A 24,673-nucleotide genomic window follows, 5' to 3' on the forward strand; every position below is an offset into this window, starting at 1 on the left:
GCAAGCTAAGCTACAGAAAGATGGCAAAAGTAGTTTACTAGATCAAAGCTATTTTTTTATATACCCATGTACTGGACATACATGTGCGTGTTTGGCGGTGGCCTCAGTGATCCTCAGCAGTTTTATTTCAGGCCGCAGCAGAAACCTCCCCTGCACTTGAGCTTCAGAAATGCTTGGGAAAATGAAATGTTAGCTTGTGTTTTGACGCTAGGGGTTACACAAGCACCAATTAATCATTGCATTGATGCATCGCGATGCAGACCTAGACGATTCTGCATCAATGCAGTGACAGACCATGGTCGATTATTGCCTCACTGCTTTTTTGTTTTTACCTTCTGTTGTCTGTTGTGTTCAGACTCCGCTACATTCAGGAAGTGTCTTTTTTAAGAGCAGATACAAGAAAAAGGGAAGTTCATATACAGTGGGGAGAACAAGTATTTGATACACTGCTGATTTTGCAGGTTTTCCTACTTACAAAGCATGTAGAGGTCTGTAATTTTTATCATAGGTACACTTCAACTGTGAGAGACGGAATTTAAAACATGGAGGTGGAAACATCATTCTTTGGGGATGCTTTTCTTCAAAGGTGACAGGACGACTGCACCGTATTGAGGGGAGGATGGATGGGGCCATGTATCGCAAGATCTTGGCCAACAACCTCCTTCCCTCAGTAAGAGCATTGAAGATGGGTCGTGGCTGGGTGTTCCAGCATGACAACGACCCGAAACACACAGCCAGGGCAACTAAGGAGTGGCTCCGTAAGAAGCATCTGAAGGTCCTGGAGTGGCCTAGCCAGTCTCCAGACCTGAACCCAATAGAACATTTTTGGAGGGAGCTGAAAGTCCGTATTGCCCAGTGACAGCCCCGAAACCTGAAGGATCTGGAGAAGGTCTGTATGGAGGAGTGGGCCAACATCCCTGCTGCAGTGTGTGCAAACCTGGTCAAGAACTACAGGAAACGTATGATCTCTGTAATTGCAAACAAATGTTTCTGTACAAAATATTAAGTTCTGCTTTTCTGATGTATCAAATACTTATGTTATGCAATAAAATGCAAATTAATTACTTAAAAAGCATACAATGTGATTTTCTGGGTTTTTGTTTTAGATTCCGTCACTAACAGTTGAAGAGTACCTATGATAAAAAATTACAGACTTCTACATGCTTTGTAAATGGGAAAACCTGCAAAATCAGCAGTGTATCCAATACTTGTTCTCCCCACTGTATATCTGAATGTTTGAATTTGTTGATGAAAACCATGTGTAGCAATATATAATAATATTGAGGAGGTGACGCATCACGATGCATCAGGATATCGAATCGATTTGAATCGTTGACAGGACAATCATAATCAAATTGTATCGTGAGACCAGTGCAGATTCACACCCTTAGTGGACGCTAGTGCACTACTTGATCAAAAAAAGAGCTAACTTAAGCTACTGAAAAGCTATTTGATTCAGAAAACAGCAACGCTATTGAGAAGTAGTTAAAGTAATGCTGCTGCCCAATGCAATACAAGTTGAATTTAGTGCGGTTACGCAGTCAGCACAGATTGCTAATGTACTGTTGGCTACTTTTTAATTTGCCAGAAGGTCTCATAATGACAAATGCCGGTTCAGCCAGTTAGCATAAAATCAAACCGGTTTAGCCTCGTACATCAGACCGGACCCAACTCTACTTACAGATAGAATAAATGTCTACATTACCAAAGACATCCAACCGATTCAAGAGTTTCATCACTCAACAGTACAAGTCCTGCAAACTGTTTGCTGCTTGCAGTTGCTTTGTTTGTAATTCTACCCAGAATGCTTAGCTGGATTGGGGTTGAACAAATAAGTGTTTTGTAAAGCAAACCCACTTACCAATGTTGTTTACACTCTTATCACTTGTATTAAAACACACCAGTTGGTTCACAGATAAGATTGTTTGTAAACATCTTTTTTTCCGCTATGTCAACAAAGTTATACAAATTCCAGAAACTGTTATACTTGCTATGGAAATGTCAGTGTAACTTATCTGCTGCTGTTGTGCTTACTTGTGTAAAAGTTTGTAAATTAATATAAACTGCTTACCTTTACTTCAGATGTTCTGATTATTTTCACTAAGAAGTACAATACAAGGGCGCTTGGGAAGCTCACCTGGTAGAGCACGCGCCCATATGCAGTGGCGATGCAGCAGCCCTTTGCTTCATGTCATTCCCCCTCTCTCTCCCCTTTCAAGTCTAATAGCTGTCCTATCAACAATAAAGGCCTAAAAATGCCAAAAAAGAAGTACAATACAAGAAGTTATTACAAGAAATTAATTGATTATATTCTCACTTTTCTTTCACACCACTACACTCTCTCTCCACTCCTTATCTCTTTGTTTTGCAATCTGCCCTCTCATTCCATCCCTCTCTGTCATCCAGACGAGTTCAAGTCCTTTCTGAAGAGACTGCCCGCCACTCACTTCTTGCCCATCAGCAGTGTTCATCTCCTGTGGGGCAGCGACTGGGACCTTCAGGCCCGCTACAGGCTCCTTCAGAGTTCCCTGGAGATCCAGCGGCTCAAGATCCAGCGCACCGCCCGCAAGCTCTTTGGCCTCAGCATCCGTTGTCACCACAACCCCAACCACCAGCTGCCTAGGGAGAGGTGGGTGGAAATATGACCTCCACATCATGATGGAAATTACTGTAGATGTGGATTTGCTCAGCAACATAAAGCAAAGGTTCTCTTTTGCCGTTGATATCTTTGGATATTTACTTTTTCAAGAGCAAGAAAAGCAGATGTGAAAATGTATCCCACAGAGAAGTGACATCTTTCAGAGAAATTTCTCCTCTGAGATAATGTAGAGGTTTTATTTTGATTGTTGCTTCTTGAAGCATGCACAGTAAGGATGTCATTCATTATACATTTCAACTTAATGGCTCTGTTGTTTCTGTCCATCAAGCCAACTTAGTGCTGAGGCTTGCACATGCCCAAAGCACTCTTGCTCACTCTTGTATTTCACATTGCAGTCTGAAAAGAAAATGTAGCTGTGGGAGTTTTCTTGAAAGGTCATTGCACACATCTGTCACCACCTATTGCAGTGGCAGCTTAAGAGCCTTGCTGCGGATGTGCCATGGTGTCAGCACTGCCTGAAATGCCAGGAATTTCTCCATCCGCTGTAGCAAATGGTAGAAAACACTATGCAAAATATGCAAAGTTACCGGGTGCAACATTAAACACCCCTAAAACTGTTCTGTGTAGGGGATGTCGCCATATAAATGGAAACAGAATCCATAAAATATTAATTTAATTGGTCTGAAAATGAGCAGGTGTCAACTGTCAGTGACAGAAAAGGAGCACACCCACATTTGTGTGTGAGAGTTGGCAAAGGTTTGTTCTGAAGTGTTATCAAAGAGCCGCAGTATGCGCTTCCTCTTCTATGGAGTACGCATCAAGAGTGGCTGATGGCACTAGAAATAAGAGCAGCGTCTTTATTTGCTTGCTTGTCTGAGACAGCTTTGCATCTGATGGACAACTTATTTGTTTTCATCACATCTGTGTGCGTATGTGTGCACTTTGCATACATGCGTGGGTGGATCCTAAGTAGTCTAAAGCCCACACACGGGTTCTTAACTATGCCATACTGTTATGTTTTCATAGTATAATTTATTACATTAAGTATAATCTGTTGTACAAATATGTTTTGTTTTATTTTATCCCAAATCTCATCAACTCCTTATTTTTATCTTATTGTCTAATGAAAACTAACAATTATTGTATTAATATTTAACTATTGTATTCTACTCTATTCTCTAAGACTTAACTTGTTTTTATAACTATGTTTTTATCACATATGTTCTGAGTTTGCCCTATGCAAGTATATAGTCGGTATAGTCCCATTAAGATCTCTTCCTTTGTCCCTGATTCAAGAAACGTGCCCCCGTCACCAACAGGGACTCCAACCCTCATTTCTCCTCTGGGCAGCCTATAACAGCTGATCAGAGGATCAGGGAATTGATGTAAAGCTGAAGGCCCATAAACCATCAGCCCAAGTGTTTTCAAGGTTTGTGCCAACCACCTTAGGGAGGCCTTCCAGCACATCCTCAACCTGTCAGTGAAGCTGCAGAGGGTGCTGATGATGATGTGAAAAACATCCTGCCTGGCCCCAGTGGCCAAGAATGGGCACACCAGGGTTCTAAATGACAGCACGCCAGATCTCTTGTGAGAGACCGTTTAGATCCTCTCCAGTTCATACATCAGGTCCACAATGGGGAGGATGATGCTGTCAACCACCTGCTACTCTGTGCATATTTGGACAGGCACTGTAGAATCATGTTCATTGACATCTCCAGTGGTTTTAACACCATCCAGGGTCCTCTCCTGGTAGAATTCCCCCAGAGCTATGCATGTGGAAACCCCAGTGATCACTTGGATCACAGATTACCCCACCAGGAACACAGTTTTTAACACTATGCAACTCTGTGTCAGATCAACAAGTAGACAACAAGTGGCTCCTCGGGTAACTGTACTATCTTGCTCGCTTATTAACCTTTAAATCTTAGACTTATTTAGAGTAATGCTATCTGCAGAGGTTCCCTGAAAACCTGGGTGATAGTGCAGTGCATCTGTTAGGGAAGGAAGGAGAAATACATAGGTCTTACAGGGGAGTCAAGCCAAGGTAACCTATATAAGAGAGATGATGTAGTACTATTGGTAGGTGAAATCACCCCCCCAGATTTATTTACATAATAAGAAAACTGTAGTATTAGTATTTAGACTGCATATGCAATACAAAGAGGGGACATTAGAACTTAATACTTTCTAAGAAGGCTGTAGCTGTACTGTGGCGCTGCAAGTGGCTCATGCAGTCTTTTGCAATGTACTGGAAAGGTAAGAAAAAAGCGAAAAAGAAAAGCTTTTGTGATGCTTTGTTGCCTAGGGAACTTAGCTAAGAAAGATAGTTTATGGAGCTGATCTTTGACTCACAAGACAATCTGTTTTTGTATAGTCTATTTTACTTGAGTGGCCTATTAGCTGCTTAATAAAGCATGTTTGTCATGCACACACTGTTAGTGCATGCATATAAATGTGATGGTGAAAAAATGTATATTCATAGCTCAAGTTCAGAATAGAGGTACCGATAGAGTAGAGAATGCATACTACAGTCTGCATTCTCCAATAATGTAATAATGTATTGACTGACACTACAACACAGTAGAGTGATGCATTCTTAATGAACCAGCTCCTCTTTAGTTTCATTTTATTTCATAATTCTTACATGCAGCCTTACAGCACTCATATTATGCCAGTCCTAGTGCACTTTTAGTTTAATTAAATTATGGATGCAAAGTAGGGGAAGGGGAAGTTACTTATTACTAATTGCAATTATTATGATGTAAACTTATATTAACAAGTTAAACTTATCCAAAAAAGATTTTAAGTTTTAAATCATGCTGCCTTCACCATTGCACATTGCAAAAGGTCAGCCAATAAACATATTTACATCAGCTAATGAAAGACAGGCCTCAGATGCATTGTTGGCTGGCCATAATTACAATTGCATATCGCCACCTTATAATTTTTCTAGGTTTACCTCATCGCAAGGCATCCATTCATTACAAGCATCGTAAATTCCTGTTGTGAACACTCACTGCAATAACTGTGTGGAAACTTTATAGCTGAACTACGTATATTGGATTTGCTATTGCATTTCCTGTAATGAGTATAGCGGCTTGCTTCAAGTATAATGAACATAGCAGTTTGTCTTTGGTATAAATGATTAATAGTGACATATATGAAGTAGCTTCACTCCTAGCCAAATCATTTGCATCCAGGCTATGTATTAGCTTTAATTATTCATGTCAAGTCAAGCATATTTACAAATATGTATGTACCTTCCATGTGATGAATTACTTTGCCCTAATCTTTATTAATTGTAAGTGCACATATTGTAACCACATTGTTGCATTTAGTTTTATACTTAATATATCCTGCCACATGAAATCATCAAGGGTATTGCTTTCTCTCATACGGAGCTCCCGAAAAGGTCATGGTGGAATTTATTTTTATGAACTACATTTGCCTTCCCTCGCAATATTGTTTGCATTCCCACTGATCCAAAGAAACAGTTAGTGTGTCGGTCCTGTCCAGTTACAAATATAATACACTGCCACTTTAGAGTAATGCTCTACTAAAGAAAGGAGAGATGATGTGACACTTTAGATTATGCATGTATTGCTCATTACTCCTTTCAAAAGGCAGAGCACTGACAGTTTACAGTATACACCTGCAGCTGATCCGCCTGGCTGTGGTGGTTGAAGCTGTAGCTGTGGATATTATCATTGCTCGGACTACAGATGCATTTGTGGTTGTATATATGGTGCTCTTTACTGCTCCTATTAACATTCACCAAGAAAGCATAGTTAAGCCACACGGGATTTGAACCTGCGGTGCTTATATCAGATATGACAGATGTGTTAAACACCACAGGAGTTCAGGAATACAGTAGCTTCAAAGCTCCGGCAGCACAACCATTTCAATTCACTGCACACATAGAACCCTTGCATTAGTGTTACACCCATTATACATTGTCACAGTCATGATCATAAAAACCAAAGCACAGCATTGGCTTCAGCCACAAACACACTACTGTTCACACAGACCTGTTCTGATGTTCTTTTTTCTTTTCCTTGCTCCAACATAAGAAGGAGCTATGAATTATGTCATCTACATAGTAGAGTTTTGATGCCCCATTGCAAACCCAAAGTGTGCTCAAATTCATGAAAACAAACAGCGTCCATTCCAATGTATTTTCATTTAATTTCCTGTGGCAAGTCTAAGCCAAGCTATTGCTGTAGAAACAAATAACGCAAAAATAAAAGCAGCTGCTTGATGCACTCAAATAGCTTATTGGGGAAGACAGTTATGTAAAAAAATACATATTTTATATCAGTATTTCAGACTGGATATTTCAACAGTTATTGCAAATAAATTAAATAGAGGGATCGTTATGACTGTGCCTGTGTTCAATTTAATAATGAAAAAATAATGGGAAGTTTTATATTTGTGGCACCTGTGAAACCAATCTCTTTTGTATACTAATTCCAATGAGGATTTTTTTTTTTTAAACAAATAAAAAAAAACTGTGTTTGAAAAGTGTTAGGTACTCTACAATATCTGGAATTTTTAGACATATAGTGTGTCACGTCCTACAGTTGAACAAAAAATCTGTTGTAATATTTGCCAATTACATAATGTAAAATGAATCTCTTATATCAAAATCCAATTACCTATAAAACACACACTGCATCAGCTTTCAAACCTCTGCAGCTCAAAGCTTTTCGTCACAATAAACACATGGTTACCTTCCTCCAAAGATGTGTTATAGGAATCAGCTGGTATCACATTTTCATATATAATTACTGTGACACAAATACACAAATAATCATGGTAAATGGCATTTAGATAATAATATCACTTTGCTGAAATAGTATTATTAGAGCTAAGATATACTGTAGACAAATTACTCCCCACCATGATTGTATGATGAGTATATTGCTTTATTTGGTGTGCATAGCTCCTTTGGACTCACTTAAATGTACTTAAGATGCCATCAAAATAAACAGATTGTTGTTATAAGACAGTTGTCTAGAAATGACTTTAAATGCAACATATTGTATGTGTAGATTCTTTGTACGGTGCCTCAATTTGGTTTTTCATACACATTCAGATTTGTTTAGGGTGTTAATGAAGTGAAAGAAGGTTCTTTTTGCCAATATCGGACAAAGGTGAGGCTCACCTGTGAGGAAGAATGTAATGCGCACAATTTTGAAGCAGCGAGTTTCCTTTGTGTCAGTCATGTAAAATGCATGCACCCATAAACTTGCTGTGCTTTAGTAGGTCGACTGGGTAATAAACGTAGAAAGTAATGGCCTGAGTAGCTAGAGCTCAGAGCTAGACATACTGTACGTGGAGCCTGGTTAGCTGGCCCTGCTGTGACTGCTCTGCCTGCCTTAGGGCCAATCAAAATCAAACTGTGAAAGAAGGCAGGGGTGCTGTGGTGTGTTCATGGTGCCCTCTGAAAATAGTGATAATATTAAGGGGGGATTGAAATTCTTGGCGGTGTTACCATCAGAATGTTTCGCTATGATACAGTGAAACCAATATACTGGCACAAGCTTGGTAGCTCTTTTTGTATTCATACTGGAATGGACAGCAAACACAAGCTGGAGGGAACTAACATGAGAAACGCATCTCTCTAAAGACACTGCAATACTACAGAGTGGCAATGGAAAGTGATAGAAAAATCACAAATACAGTGCCTGCGCCAGGAGATTAAGACATCTCATCTCTAGGGGAAGAGGCAAAAGCAGACATCAGCACACTTGTGCTCATAAGCAAACAAGCTCAAGAAATAGCTGCTCCACACAAGCCACACATCAAGTCTGCAATAGAACAAACACATGGGGAAACCAGTGAGTAACATGATCAGATGGGTTGCAGTATTGGAAAGACCACACAGATTTATGGCAGGAATACAAGAAAATACATAAAAAATGCACAGGTCAGGAAAACTGAAGCCAAAGAATAAAAGAAAAATGAGGATAGCTTGTATTTGAGGTCTGCCAGCGCTTACACGTTTGGCATGACCCAGAAGCTTCCAGACTCTGTCACATGCTGTTATGTCATGTTAAAAAGAAATATCATGCAAAAACAAAACAAAAAAATAAATATACAACAAAGGTGTGGCACTCTCTATCAGATAAATTCTTGCTGAGTAGATTAAAAGCCACACCATATTTTACAGAACACTTGCACTAACTGCAAAAAGACAAAGAAGCCAAACTAATGAACACAATATTAAAATGAGTTATTCAGCTTCTCCGTCACCAGTTTTAATATTTAATAAATACATCCTCTCCAGACTGAATGCTATCTTCTTTTGTCTACAGAGACAACTAACCTTGTGATATATGCAAAGCATCCATTTTGAAAGGGACCTTATTAAATTATTGGAATGGCTGCATCCAGATTACCCTTAATCTCTAGGAGGAAAATAACGCATTTAAATCCTTTTATATGAAATGATATCCTTCGGAACTTTATCACAAGGATTCATCACTTCTTGGGAGTTTTTCTTGAGTGTATAAGAGTTATAACAGTATACGAGTTTTACAAGACTATATTAATTAGTGCCCTTGTATTCTGGTCTAAGTATTTATCATGCAAGAGTCTCCTCTATATAAAAGAAATCGTTGACACCCAGACAAGAGCATACTGGATGCTGATAACAAGATACTGGCTTAACCACTCACATGTTGTGTCTTTGGGTTATTTCTCTGAATCTGACAGGCTTTATGAAAACATTGATACATAAAATGTTGTCCTTGTTAAGTTTTGCATTGGCCCCTAAATGTATTATTTTAATGAAATTACTCTCTGCCCACCAGCATTCTTCAATAGCTTAATAGCATCAGTTCTTTACTTTACCATGCAATTCTTTCAGATAGGGTTATCCCCTTTCCATTCTCCTATTAATGCTTTCCATTGATCTACTTGTGATCTCTGTTCATGTCCCTCCAGAAAGAAACACAAAGTCTGATTGTATGCTGACAATATATTGTTATACATTTCAAACTCTTACAAAGCGTTTTATCCTTTTGAGTATTGTCAGTTTTTATGAGCTTAATCTCTCAAAGAGTGCATCAATTAAAATGTGTTTTGCCGGGCGCCCAGATAGCTCGGTTGGTAGAGCGGGCGCCCATATATAGAGGTTTACTTCTTAACGCAGCAGGCCCGGGTTCGACTCTGACCTGCAGCCCTTTGCTGCATGTCATTCCTCCCCTTTCACGTATTCTGCTGTCCTATCAAAATAAAGGCTGAAAATGCCCAAAAAATAATCTTTAAAAAACAAAGAAATGTTTTTCCTCACATTATACATCCCACTATGGATGAAAATGGAATCAATGCATGATTATGGGTTTTTGAGGAATATATTAACAGCTGAATAGCGATATTGAAATGTCCTTATATTAAAAGCAGTGATTGACACAAATTTACAGATTGCACCGAATTAAATTTTAGCCATTCATTGACCACTGAATGTCTTGACGTTGTTTTGTAAAAGTATTTTTTGTGGGGGAATAAGGTACACATTATTACTACTGAGTATGCTTCAAATTTCTCCCATCCTCAATTTCAAGCCAAAGTTAGTGGAATCAAACAATGTGCTCTTGTTGTCCTCTATAGGTGATTTGTTCCGGGCTCATTTTGGATATAGCTTGGGGGCTTTCTGGCCTGCTGAGAATGCAATGTCGTCCATCATAGTTAAGTCTTAGCTTCATTAACATGTCAAGTTAACCTTGACCAGCCCTCCTCTTGAAAAATTAGGATTCAGAATTCACCTCCTATAGTCAGAAAAGAAGTTCCAGTGCTGTCAAGATGACAAGGAAAGATGCCTGAGGGGAAAAGAACAGACAAGATAAGAATAGCAAGTGATGCCTTCCACCTAAGGGAAATAATGCACCCCCCCTCTCCCCACCATGAAGTGAAGAAATTCTTCTATTCCCGACTATTCTGACTAGATGGATTTCACGTATATATTGCTGCCAACCATTTTTTTTTTTAAGCATTTCATTGATTTTATGATTCTTTAATGTGTGTTCATACCTTTGAGCCATTGGTGTCCATTCATTTCAGTATGGTTAACTCAACTGGCTTGAAGCTTACTCTAGATACAGTAAAGCACCCCAGTTGACTTAATGATGGGATTTGTTCATAAAGCTTTCAAGTGCATTAGCACACAATAAAAGATAATTGAACATGATGTCCAATGCGTCAGATGTCAAAGCACGTTTCAAATCTTTGCAAGTTGATTGTCAAAATGTACTGACATAAATAAAAGGTCTTCTGGGAAATCTAAAAAATGCACAGAAACACCACAGTATGCTATGTAAAAATGTATCAGCAGTATTGTATTGCATACTCAACTTGTGGTAAATGGGCAAAAAATAGTGCTTATATGATAATACTTTGAACTTTCCATTTGACCACTGTTAATGATTCTTTCCTGATTGTCCTTCTCTTTCTCTCTAGATCTGTGATGCAGTGGCTCAACAGGGTTCAATCCTTCCTCTACTGCAATGAAAACGGGTTCTGGGGGACCTTCTTGGAGAGCCAAAGGACATGCGTGTGCCACACAGGTGTCACTCTATGCCAGCGACCCATCCCATGTGTCATAGGTGGCAACAACAGCTGTGCCATGTGCAGCCTGGCCAACATCTCACAATGTGGCTCCTGCAACAAGGGCTACAAGTTGTACCGTGGTCGCTGTGAGCCCCAGAATGTAGACTCAGAACGTAGCGAGCAGTTCATCAGCTTTGAAACTGATCTGGACTTTCAGGACCTTGAACTGAAATACCTGTTACAGAAAATGGATTCGCGACTGTACATTCACACTACTTTCATCAGTAATGAGATCCGACTAGAGACCTTCTTTGACCCTCGATGGCGTAAGCGCATGTCCCTGACTCTCAAGAGTAACAAAAACCGGATGGACTACCTTCACATGATAATCGGTCTATCGATGAAGATCTGCCAGATGCGAAATAGCAGCATTGACCCCATGTTCTTTGTTTATGTCAACCCATTCAGTGGTAGCCACTCAGAAGGCTGGAGCATGCCCTTTGGGGAACATGGTTACCCCCGCTGGGAAAAAGTACGACTGCAGAACTCCCAGTGCTTCAACTGGACTCTCCTGCTGGGAAACCGGTGGAAGACCTTCTTTGAGACGGTGCACATCTACCTGCGTAGCCGCGCTAAGATCCCAACTGGCTTACGCAATGACACAGGACAGGGTCCGGTGGATCTCGGAGACCCTAACAAGCGGCAGATCTACATAAAAATATCTGACATCCAAGTGTTCGGCTACAGCCTGCGCTTTAATGCCGACCTGCTCCGTAGTGCTGTACAGCAGGTTAACCAGTCGTACACACAAGGGACTCAGTTCTACTCATCCTCATCTGTTATGCTCCTGTTACTGGACATTAGGGATCGGATTAACCGCCTTGCCCCTCCATCTGCACCTGGCAAACCCCAGCTGGACCTCTTCTCTTGTATGCTAAAGCATAGGCTCAAGCTCAACAACAGCGAGATGATTCGAGTAAATCATGCCTTGGACATGTACAGCACAGAGATACTAAAACAATCAGATCACCTGACTGCTAAACTCTGTTGAACATACTGTAGTAACATTAACATAAGGACAGCAAACAGAAACACCCAACAAATGAACTACGAGGGGATCTTAATGTTTATTTTGTTTTCTCTTTTTCATTTTTGGACCTTTTCTGCCTTTTGATGTAATATTAACTTTGTAAGCATAATTCTTAAATAGATAAAGGAAAAAGGCAGTGATGAAAAGCATTTCAGATAAAGATAAAGAAGATTAATGGAACCACTATAAAGACTGTATCATATTTGTCCCAGCATGTCTGTCATTTCAAAAAAGAACTTAAAAAAGAGAAAAAAAGAAATATTAAATCTATGTACTGGTGAAAAAGAGGCCTTGATTTTACTCTGAGGGATCAAAGGTTATATCTGAAACTGCCATTCTTTACTGAGAAAAACATTTTTAAAGGAATAATGATATAACACAAGGGCAGACCAGATATCCTTTTATTTCAGCTAATGTGCAAAATATTTCCGACCTAACGGACAGTTTAATATTAAAAGATGTTTATACATTGTAAGGATTAAATAGCCCTAGTAAATAAGTAGTCAACACATTACTTATAGACTCTTTATTACATTTCAAACCCACAGCGGATCTGCATTGCTCTTTGTGAGTTATGAGGCACTCTGTCATTGTTCTGACACATAAGGCACACAGCAGGGCAGTAATGGATAGTCATGTCAAATAACAAAAGCCAGCTGTTTATATATATACATATATATGTGGGTGAATGTATGTGTGCGTGCGCGTGTGCAAATGTGCGTATACCTTTTTTTGGCTTGATGCTTATTGCTGTTCGTTAATTGAATGTGTCATTTGAGATTGACTCCAGTCTAAGCAAAATCTTGCATTTGGAGCGCTTCTTCTCGTGTTTGAAATTCAAGCTGTGTTTTTCACAAGGCAGTACCTCCTGGTGCGTGAGTGCAATATTGTGGTCTGAAGATTTAACAATCAATGCTATTTTGTACAGCTTTGCAAAATGTACATGTTGTGACTGCTGATTTGTGGAGCTTTTCAGCACCAAGAGCAAAATGTAAACATTCTTCATCCAGGCACATTTGCAAGACAACTTAAAGCCATACACTTCCCTGAGGTAGACAGTAAGACATAAAGTTCATCCCCATTTCACGAAAGTACGTACGTAAATTTTTTTTTCCATTTGAATGTTTTTATTTTATTCTCTCGGTTTTTAGATAAGAGCACAGCAACAAGGGAGATTACAAGAGAAGGCATATTATGTTGGATAAGTGTTGTAAAGCCATTGAATTTATCTGTTGTGCCACAGGAAAAAAAAGTAAAAAAAAAAAGAAATGGTTATATTAAAGCTTAAAATACCTTTTTGGCGGTGTTTAATCTGTAAGCTTTTTATGACCACATGTAAAGATCATGTTTTTTTCTCTCTAGATATGAAATTGAACCTTGTTTTGCATGTTGCTGGAAACATCAACAGAGCTGCAACTGTGTTTAACACTCTCAATCATCTAACTGAAATATGAAACACTACCTATATGTATTGTTGGTCACATTTTATTTGGGTAATCTGATGCTGAAACATTGCTATTGCTGATGAATATTTTTAGGTCCAGTCCATTACCTGCATGTTTGTTAACAACAACAGAGGCAAGTTCACTCATGTCATACAACCTATAGCTGTTCTCATTGATGGGTTTGAATTAAAAAAAGGAGTATTTGCTGCCATGGCTCCCAAACTCTGGAAAAACCTTCCTCCCAGTGTAAAAGCTGACAGCCAGTTGCAAGCTTTTAGAAAAACATCTTAAAGTGCTCATATTATGCTTTTTGGCTTTTTTCCTTTCCTTTATTGTGTTGTATATCTTTTTTGTGCATGTTATAGGTTTACAAAGTGAAAAAGCCCAAAGTCCACCCCAAAGGGACTTACCATCTCCAGCAGAAAACACTGTACACAAATTGCTCCTAACAGCTCTATTGTAATCCAGCCTTCACTTCCGTGACAAACATGCATCACTTTGTAACACGTTATAATGCTCTCCTGGCTGCTAGCGTGGCACTCCCTCATACTCTGCTTCTTAATGGCTAATTGTCCTTAACTAGCTACTGTGCATGTGCGACTCCCAACAAAGATTGAACAGAAGTGAGATGCCTCACTCTGTAGCTAAAACGGAGAGCTCAACACACAGGATGAAAAGAGGAGCTGCAGCAATGTGTAGAACAACAAAAATATGGTGTTTTTTGAAAATTAAACTATGTAAACCTATTCTGGTACAACCTCTAAATACAGTTGTGAACCTGAAAATGAGCATTATATGAGCACTTTAAAACTCATTCTATTCTAGTTTTCCATGTATGTATTTTATGTCTGTTAGTCTCTTACTGTTGATAAAGTTTGGTTGCCTTGCTATTTTTTGTTTAATTTTGTGTTCTAAATAATTATTGTTACTTTAAATTGTGATTAGACTAGTCTTGTGGGGTCAGCTGTAAGCAGAGGCTTGTAATATATCTGGGTACAACCATGTCGGGTTGGATTTACGCAAGAAAATGCAGTGGCTCTGGAACAACACCTGTTTTTTATTGTTATGGCTGTCGCTTTGTCAGCTGCATATTTAACTGCATCCACGATTACAACCTTAATAGTTGTCTCTAGATGTGCATTCTTGCCATGATGTAACTAACAGAATCACGTCTGGCTTCGTGTGGCGATGATTATCCTTATGGTTTATTTTACTGTTGTCAGTCTTTTTGTGAAGCACTTTTTACTCTTGAGAGGTGCTTCATCAATAATAACTTAGTCACTTAAATCTAATTAATTTCAGGTGATTCAGTAGTCAGCAAAATAATTCACCAATGTATAGGTTAGCGCATACAGTATGTGGTGGCCAGCTCAGGATGACTAAGGCTCAGGTTGTCAGGCTCAGTTCTGTGTTGTCAAATTGATCTCACAGTACAAGACTATCATCAGTCTATAGCTGCAGGTTAATAGCCCAACATCCGTAAAGGTGCATTTAGTGAGTGAGCAGATACCTCTGCAGGGCTATTATTTCCAATTTGCATAGGATGGCAGTACTGCCATGAGGTAAGCAGCAGCAAGAGGGAGAGAGGGCATCTGGACCGGTGGATACAAATTAAATGTGCTGTATCGTGACCAGTGCATCTGCTTGGGTGTAGATAGTAGCTGCACGCTGTCTCAAAGCTCCTTGGTATTGTAGTTTATCAGCCCCAGTTATATATTTTGAGCTAATTAGCATGTTAATGTTAACATGGTAGACTTTACACTTTTTCAAATATGTTAGCATCCATAACATTGTCATTGTAACATGTGCATGCCAACAGTACCTCCTGATGAATTTGTTTGATTTGATGCAGAGCTGACTTTGACATACTGAAGCTATAACAAGACAGAGATGGCCACACGCCTGTAATCAATTGAGCTGCAGTAAAAAAGGGAACTTGATTGTTCAGCATTAACATTGGACTATCCAAATGAATTGTTAACTTATTATCATGATTATTATTATTATTATTATTATTATTATTATTATTATTAAGTGCCTGTTATCTATCCCTTTAACATGTTTAAAGCTGGAGAATAGTTTTAGATGTTACACAGACGAGTGACACTGAATTAGCTACAGAATTTAAGACCATAAGTGATGATCAAATATACACTTTTCATCTGCTCCGGAGAACTACAGGGGGTTTGTGCATGTGGGGAAATCAACCACCAGAAAGAGCGTCAAATGATGACTTAAAGTAATGGTTGATATTATTTTTTGTCCCCTGTTGTACAATATATATGTAAATATTAACTCTGTTACAGTAACAACACTCTGCTACAGTAACAATATTATAAAAATATAACAGTATTGAAAGGGAATACAAAGACTGCTTAAAAGAAAATCCCTCCATCTGAGTACATCAGCACAAAGTGGAGGGCACCCATGTGTTATGTATCTAATTAGATTCATGACAATGTATGACTGTGTTTAAATTTTGTCAAAACATACTGTACATTACGATTTAGTTTTGAGTCACTGCAAGGTCCATAAAACAAGCACATTTTCTCGTATGGCATTATGCTACCACAGTGTTGCTTACATGTATCCATGGATGTCTCACGATTTTTACACCTAATACCTTGCCTATGTACTTTTTTGCTGTTCTGTTAAGATCATAATATCAGCTTATTTCAAATGAATGTTTCATATAATAATCTATTTCTCATTAAAAGGCTATATTTAATAAGAAGAGCAAGGCTTGTTTGTACCATCCATTATATTCCATTAGAATAGAAACTATTCGTAGTATTTTGCACACAACGATCATGCAGCACATCAAGTATGTATACATCCAGCTAATTTTAGTGTACTGGCATAGTCAAAGCATTGCCAGAACAATTTCTCTTAACTTGCGGCTTTTGGTTCTATAAAATATTCTCACCACGGGCATTATCCTGTCTCTGAAGTTTGCTGATAACAAAGATTTCTTTCATTGGCCCACCAGTTCTTTGTTTGTTTGCTGAATGCAGTGAAAGAAATAATGCTTGTGCTCAAGGATTCACATCCAGTAAGGCAGAGGCATTCATCATCACCAGATTCAGTATTAATTTCCCCATCATAGAGACCCAACAGTGCTGCCCATCTACTCATTCACTTTATCATGCCCTACTTTTTGTCTTTGCAGCACTTCAGTGTGCTGGTACAAGCATTAGAGCAGAACTGTTCGCAGTCCTTGACATTTATACAATAAAATAATGCCGCCATGATGACATGTGAGCCGCTACCTGACAGCTGCAGCAACAACATGAAGGGGTTGCAAAATATTTCCAGGTCAGGGGGAATGCAGAGTACTGAACCGTTGTTACATTATGATTCTGTGGGCCATTTTATAAAAAAACTTATCAACTTCACATATGTTGCAAAAACAACAATCATATGTGTTTTATGGAATAAAAACATCTCAGTTCTTTTAATGATGCTCAGAGACAAGAGGCTTCAGTGAGAAGATACAACACTATCGATTGTAAATCTCTTAAGATAGTGTTTCTGTTGAAAACACAACACTGAAGTTTGTTGTGAAGTTCACTGAGTGGGTCAGGTGATAGCACAGTTTTCTGTACATTCAAGTTTTGTAAAAGCAGCGGTGCCCCCTACTGCACACATTCACAATGATTCGTACAAACGTTAACTGTGTATAAACTGTGCAGTGAAAATCACATGACGCCATTTTTTCTGCCTTATTTGTTTTATTGTGTATCAGTATTGTATACAATATAATAGTATAGTACTGTTATTTAGCATTGCTTATTAAAAATTGTAGATTTAATCTACTAATACCACCATATTCACAATAATATATTCTACCTTAAGAGCAGTTTTTAACAAAACAATGTTAATACAGAGATTAGATTTAAGATATGCAGCTATATCATATTCCCAGTTGTGTTGGTTAGAATGCCAGGTCAAGCCAAAGGAACCTCTGCCAGGAATTGAACCTGCAGATGTCTGCTGTGGTGTGCCACCTAGACACTCCTCTGCCTCCATTTGTGTGTGGGCTGTCCTTGTTTTAGCCCAAGCAGTTTAAGTACTTATTATAAATGTGTTCATAAAATACTTAAAATACACTTAAGCATATATGATTAACATTTGTTACAATATATGTCAAATTATTACACTACAAAAAGTATTGACACCATGATGGTGTAATAAAAAATGCAAAATGTTATGTTATTGAAAAACGTTCATTACGTACATTATGTGTACACTGGACAGGTCGCCAGAATTTCACAGGGCTGACACATAGAGACAACCATTAACACTCACATTCACACTGACAGGCCATTTAGAGTGAACAATTAACCTAAGCTGCACATCTTTGGATTGTGGGAGGAACCAGAGAACAGACGCTAACACTGGAAGAACCATGGAACCCTCTTGCTGTGAGGCGAGAGTGCTGACCACTGAATGCCCATGTTTGGTATAAATAAGTGTAATAATAATAAAAAAAAAACACTTATCATTTTAGAGCAAAGCAGAAATGAACATAATATTCTTAAAGGAGAAAATGTTTTATTTGATGGGCATAAATGATTGCTTGGTTCCCCAGAGCTCCTTTATTTTCAAAGAAAAAAGGTTCTGTTGTCTTAGGCTTTAATTTAACTAAAATGATAGGTTTTACAAAAGAAAACCCAAGGGAAAGCTTTTAAAATAATTTGATTTAAATGCAATAGAAGGGAAGCAGCTGTTCAAATAGATGCTTCACTGAAATGTCCTTGGCTGCCATACATACTGTATAGAAATGCATATATCATACTCTGTTGAGCTATGCACTTGAGACACTGCAATCGAGATTCTAAGATACTGAAAGAAAAGGAAAAAAAAGATAAGCCAACATCCGGAACAATGTCAAGTCAATTTTATGACTAATGACAGTTGTCTGTTTTCCTATTGTCCTCCATGAATCAACAAAAATTTAATAATACATATTTCGTCCCCCTCTTTTTTCTCTTCATCTCCAATTAAGCAAATTAAATAGCTGGATAGCTATTGTAATCCCAGCATCTTAAGTGAGACACAAAAGGCTTAGTGAACCTAGAACTCTCTCATGTGGGAGTACAGTGGCACTCTAACTGATGGTTACTGATGGGAGTTTTTGAGCTTGGTCTTTACGTTAATTGGACAAATGGGGCGTCCATCGTCAGCAGTGAGGTTTTCCTAAATTAGGGATGAAAACGGACAATGGAAACAATTAAGATTTCACTGACCCAATGCTAGTAGCATCAGAGTTCCGTGGTCACTTTCCAGAGTTCCTGGTGAGATATGCAGGTAGTTTATTGGACCAATAGAAGAGCAGCAGAGCTGCACCACAGAATCTGAGATGAACTAAGGCCGTTTTTAGCTAAACAAAACTTAACACAAAAAGCAAGGGAAAAAATAAAAAGTGTCTTCCCAACCAGAGACACAGCCTTCTGTTTCCAGTCAAAAAATAAATCCATGGCCAGGAAGAGTGGTGAATGATAACTTTGTCATCTCCACCGTAATAAGAGAGGACCCCAAACACAAAAGACTGTATCCCTATTGAAAGACATTACTATATTGTGTGTTATTTCGGATGGGAACTATGTCCAGGTTTGCAACCCTGTCAATTCCCTAAAACCTAAATTTTCAAAAGAATTCCCAAATCAAAGGTCAAATGTCACATTAGAAAAATGTTGCATGGGTGGCACAGGGCATCGGTATAAATGAAAACACAAAAAGCTTCAATACTGATGAAGATACTGAAAAAGGATTTCAGCAGCTAACCCCTACATTTTATTATCCATGGCTTCAATACTCATAAACATTGCTTCTGACCCCTTGGGTGAGATTTCTTGTTACTGAGATGAATGTTGTTCTGTTTCCACAATATGTGAATGAACAAACAGTTAAATTAAAATGGATGTTAAAATGTATATTAGAAAATGTAACGCCTCTTGTGCAAGAGCTTGTCGACAGTGAGGATGACAATGTAGGAGATGATTATGATGAGAATTATTTCATTTAACTCACCCATCAGTCCACATTTCATTGGGATGGTTCCTGCCATTTGAGCTGTACATCACACATTCACTACACTTGGCGCTCTGCTGCTCCTTCTCCTCAGACAGAGTGCCAGTACAGTACAGTACACTCTGCTGCCCCGAGAATGTGGTGCTCTGAATAACAAAACGGTATATTCCAACAGCGCTCCAAATTTAAGAACGTTCCAAATTGTGCCAGAGTTCACTCTGGCAATCAGAGTGACTATTTACGAACACACCTTTAATAGACATGATTTGCTTTGTACATGAAAAGGCCCATTGTAAAAGTATTATCCTGGATCTGGTCCTCACTTGGATTAACAATGTTTCTGATATAACACGTTTGCCTCATCAGCCATTGTATCTGATCCTGATGACATGAATTCTAATTTGACTACAAACTCACTGGCACCATATCCTGTCCTGTATTACGTTTTCTCCACTGGAAGGGCATCCTAGTGGGCACTTTATCAAATTTCCTCCACTGGAAGAGCACCCTAGTGGGCACTTTATCACGTTTTCTCCACTGGAAGGGAGGACACTTAATCCCATTTTCTTGTACATTGGGCCACCGTAGAGGGCATTTATCATGTTTTACCTATCATACAGTAGGGGCATCAAAGAGGGCACTTTATCATGTTTTACTTATCATAGGGGCATCCAAGAGGGCACTTTTTCATTTTTCAATTTTTTTCGCCCAATAGCTATTTTCCATAGTAATATTACAGTCTCATTAGATTAACTTGTGATAATTCCTTCACTATTGAGTGAGAGCTACAGATGTAACCCCCCACATTACACTGTAGCTTTTTTAAAAGCTCCTCAGTGACCACCTCCTGCTTGTATCCCTGTTTACCGCAAATTATTTCTTAACATTCTTAAATTACACGTTTCCTTTCTTAATCTTCTTCAATCCCAAATAATTGACATAATCAGACATGAAATTATCAATTTACCTAATGAGGTCTCGGGGTCTCTCTAAGAATGCGCACCTACTGCTTTGGTACCCGCCAGCATATTCTCTCAGTGAGAGACAGGCTCAGTAGACATGTTTGCCATTAGTACATGCTGCTAAACCAACATCTTACCTGTTCAACCTGCTCCCTGCCAAAGTCAGTTAGGAATTCTTTCATATGTTAGGATTTCCTCTGCAGGTGGTCACTGAACCACTGCATTAACTATTATTAAATTACAAAATCATACATTACACGCATATTTCAAATCTCTGACACTGGTAATGGAATTCATCTTAACTTGAGGGAATTTGTCTATTGAATTAGACAGCATTATTAGAGCTTTAGCCATAATACTACTCACCCTAAACATTGACATTCCTGCTACATCAGTGCAGCGTCATGTGTTCTGGAAACTATAGAAACAGCAATCTTTCAGGATAGGCCTTCATTTTCGGATGCAGCCCGTAAACTATCAGTGTCACACACTTTCTAATGTAACCAGGATCAACTTTATAAGCATGTTGACAAATATAAGGAATTTGACTTGAAGTTTTTCGCCAGCTCTGTACATGTATACTAAGAACATAATACAGCACAAACGTACAGGGAGATACTAATATATAAATGTGAACTAAACAAACCAAAAAATCTAACAAAGATAAACAAACATATAAATAGAAATAATGCAGAGTGAATTTGAATGACAGTTGTTTTTGACATTTTAATGAATTCCTTATATTTTCTCAAAACTTGCCAATACAAATAAATCATTCATCTGTGGTTTGAATTAATATTTTTAGCTGTAATAATGTTGTTTAAAGTTCCTCCTGAATATTAAAGGTATTCAAAATGATATTAGATGTACTCTATGCCCATTGTGAATGACTTACCACCTTCATTTGGGCAGCGACAGAAATGGGTTTTTTTCTGTGTACTGTCTTAGTTTATCATTTATCATATAAATAAACAATACCCTACACACATAATAATACATACGTAAGAAGGGTTTAGGTTCACTAAAGGTCACTAAAGTCTTAAGTGATGGTAACAAAATGTCTTTTAAATCAGTACAATGTACTTCTGTAGTATAATGCATGAATAAATAAAGTTATGAAGGGTCCCTTTGGTGTATCTGCTTCCAGCATATCTTGCAATATCTGTTCAACTACACTAGCTCTGTAAAATGTGTTATAATGCATGAATTAAAATGAATAAATACATAAAACTAGGGACACCTGATTGTGTGCTTCCATGACGCAGACACCCTTCAGCCATTACTAGTCTATTTGTTCCGTTTCTTGTTCAGGTTTAGTTTGTATCATGCTAAGTTGACATTGTTGTCCCTTGGCGTGGTTGTTATTTCTGCTATTACTTATTGCAGTGAAGTGAAAGTGCTTACTACAGCCATTGTGCTACCTTATATCATTTTTTTTTAAATTTAAATAAACAATAGATCTATTTGCAAATGAATTTAACTGAACGTATTATATAACAAATACCACAAAAAAAAAAGGCTACATAATTATAATGCAGGCAATTTACAATAATCTCCCTTTGGCACACAGAGGTATTTGTTTTTAATAAACAAAAGTTGCCTCTTAGAGTTTTTTCACTGCACATTATCTTAAGTAGTGTCCTGAATACATATTTTTGTGGTGCAGTGTCTGAAGCTTCATAGCCAACACCTGGCAGAGTGTAGCACAAAAACAACAAGACTAAAGGAGACAGATGCTTTCCATCAGAGACATTAAATTCAATGAGATTATGGCAGAGAATAAATGAACAAGGTGGCACAACGTATGTCTCAGGGTTTAGAAACGATAAGAACATATGATACAATGAAAGTTACATGGGAAGTGCAACATCACACTTCATTTCGGTTACTCCCTCTGGCCTCTGGTTCACATGAACTTATAATGCTTTGAATGACAGAACAAAAGAAGAGACACTTATTCCTTAAAGTTCACAAAACCCAGAGCCTCCAGACAACAGGAAAGCAGACTAGAATGATAAAAAGTGGGACAATGAAACCACGTACCCTTATTGATAAGTGGGGTAACAATCCAGCCTCAGTTAAATAAATGTCAAATAAATAAATAAAGCCCATTAACAAGGAACAGTTGAACTTACTGTTAAGATTGTACTTTCCTCTGGGCAGAAAAAACAGCTGACAGGAATAAACACACTTGTTAGTGTACACTTTCGCCTTGCAAGGAATTAGAGACAACCTGGCAGGTAGCTCTCCTGATAATTGAAGACACTACACCGTAAACACCTCAAGGCTGTTGTTATTCTAGAATCTTGTTAACAGCTGTGGATGACAGAAATGTGTGAGTGCAAATGTTAAGGGCATTCTACAGAGTGAATTGTGTGACAAGCCACACAAAAATAATGGAATAAAGTATTTTAGGTGTTAAATGTTGTCATATTGCTCACAGCTAGAATACAATGGCTTGACATACCTTAAAGTTTTTAGTGTGTGGTGAACATGTGTGTAGTTTGAGGATGTGTCTTGATATTATGATGTTTTCGGTTCAGCTGTGATGTTATTTATGATGGCCCCAAGATGTCGAGGAAAAGCACAAATTTGCAAAGAAAACATACAAAATAATGAGTCAAAGTAACCTTATAGCATAGCAACACAATACATTTCAAGAGACTAACACTGCAGTGTTGTACATAATACAAAGGCACAAGACTAAAACAATTCATCAGAAAACACACAGTTGCACAAACACATTTTTATAAACCAATATACCACAGAGTGGAAGATAAAATCAACCTCCAAAGACCACAGTTGTGATCTGTATATTCTCAACAAATCTTCTGTTCTGATGCACAAATGCATCTCTATGCAAACCAGAAGTTGTGAATTTAGCTGCGTAATTTCTCATTTAACAACCTTGAATCAGAAAAGCAGTTTTATATGTTTATTTACAATTTTGTGCCAGTGGCTAAACAAGAAGGAAATGTAGCATAACGGACAAAATCACACACCTATTAGCCCTGATCTACACAGTGTAAACTGCTAATCAATGTTTTTACATTCAAGATTATACAGATGAAAACGATTTTGGGGCATACTTGGATTTAGCAGAATACAGTCAACCATTAAATCTCGCACATGACTGCGGGATTAGGGTGATCGCGAGGTCAAGGGTGAAGCGCTAGCGCACACGGCTGCTCGCACAGTGAATGTTGGTTAGCATACATTGTTGGGAGCTAGCATTAGCAAATAGTAATGTATGGTGATCATATAAGAAACTGGCAAAAGGAAATTCAGTATACAAAAATAAAGATGTGTTCGGTTTGGAATCAGAAGAAAGACAAGATGTGAGAGGAGGAGGAGTAGTAGGGGACGAAATCATGATAGAAGGCCAAGCCTTTGCAAACATTTGTCCTGCGGTTGGAGCCCCGCCGCTATCATCGCTTCGCGGGTCGGGTGTGACTGTCAGTGGACCACAACAACTTCAGACTCCAGATGATCTTGGAAGTGAGAGACAATTCAAATTCACTCTCAGAGTTGAGGAATGTCTTCTCTAAACACCATCGGTTGATGTGCCTTGCACGTTAGGAGCAGCTGGCCTTCGAGAGACAAAAGCCTGGATGAATGGAAGAGATTCTGCACCGAGACGCCTCGCCTGCAGCTAAAGGTGAGTCCAGTGGTATATCCGCTCCAACTTTTAACGCAGATTTGCGTGTTGGCTGTATGAAAGTCTGTTGCGCAAAAGTATTGGAGTTGACAGTGGTGGTTAAACTCAGGCTCTTGAGTTATGCTGGCATTTTCGTGGAATGAATCAGCTTTATTTTTTTTTTTACTTCTGCAACATCCTTGCTTGTGTTCATGAAGTTTGCGTTGGAAAATGTTTGTGCTGCGCTGTGATGCTTACTGACGCAGGCGTCAAGTGAGACAGTGAGTGGGGTTTTTTTCTGTTAAAGTTGGAGATTGAGATTAGCAGTTTTGTAATGTGTTTTTGTATCCGAACACG

The 24,673-nt window shown here is 38.5% G+C and overlaps 1 protein-coding gene across 1 annotated transcript in view; it reads left to right on the plus strand.

Annotated features, from left to right (window-relative positions):
- Positions 1–16,406, plus strand: part of brinp1 (bone morphogenetic protein/retinoic acid inducible neural-specific 1) — a 126,108-nt gene extending 109,702 nt beyond the window's left edge. The window contains exons 7-8 of the mRNA XM_078272104.1: positions 2,407–2,629; positions 11,060–16,406. Coding sequence (XP_078128230.1) covers positions 2,407–2,629; positions 11,060–12,200 — 1,364 coding nt within the window. The 3' untranslated portion in view covers positions 12,201–16,406. The remainder of the gene's footprint in view (positions 1–2,406; positions 2,630–11,059) is intronic.
- Positions 16,407–24,673: the final 8,267 nt, after the last annotated feature.

The sequence above is a fragment of the Sander vitreus genome, chromosome 16, assembly GCF_031162955.1.
Source record: "Sander vitreus isolate 19-12246 chromosome 16, sanVit1, whole genome shotgun sequence".
NCBI lineage: Eukaryota > Metazoa > Chordata > Actinopteri > Perciformes > Percidae > Sander > Sander vitreus.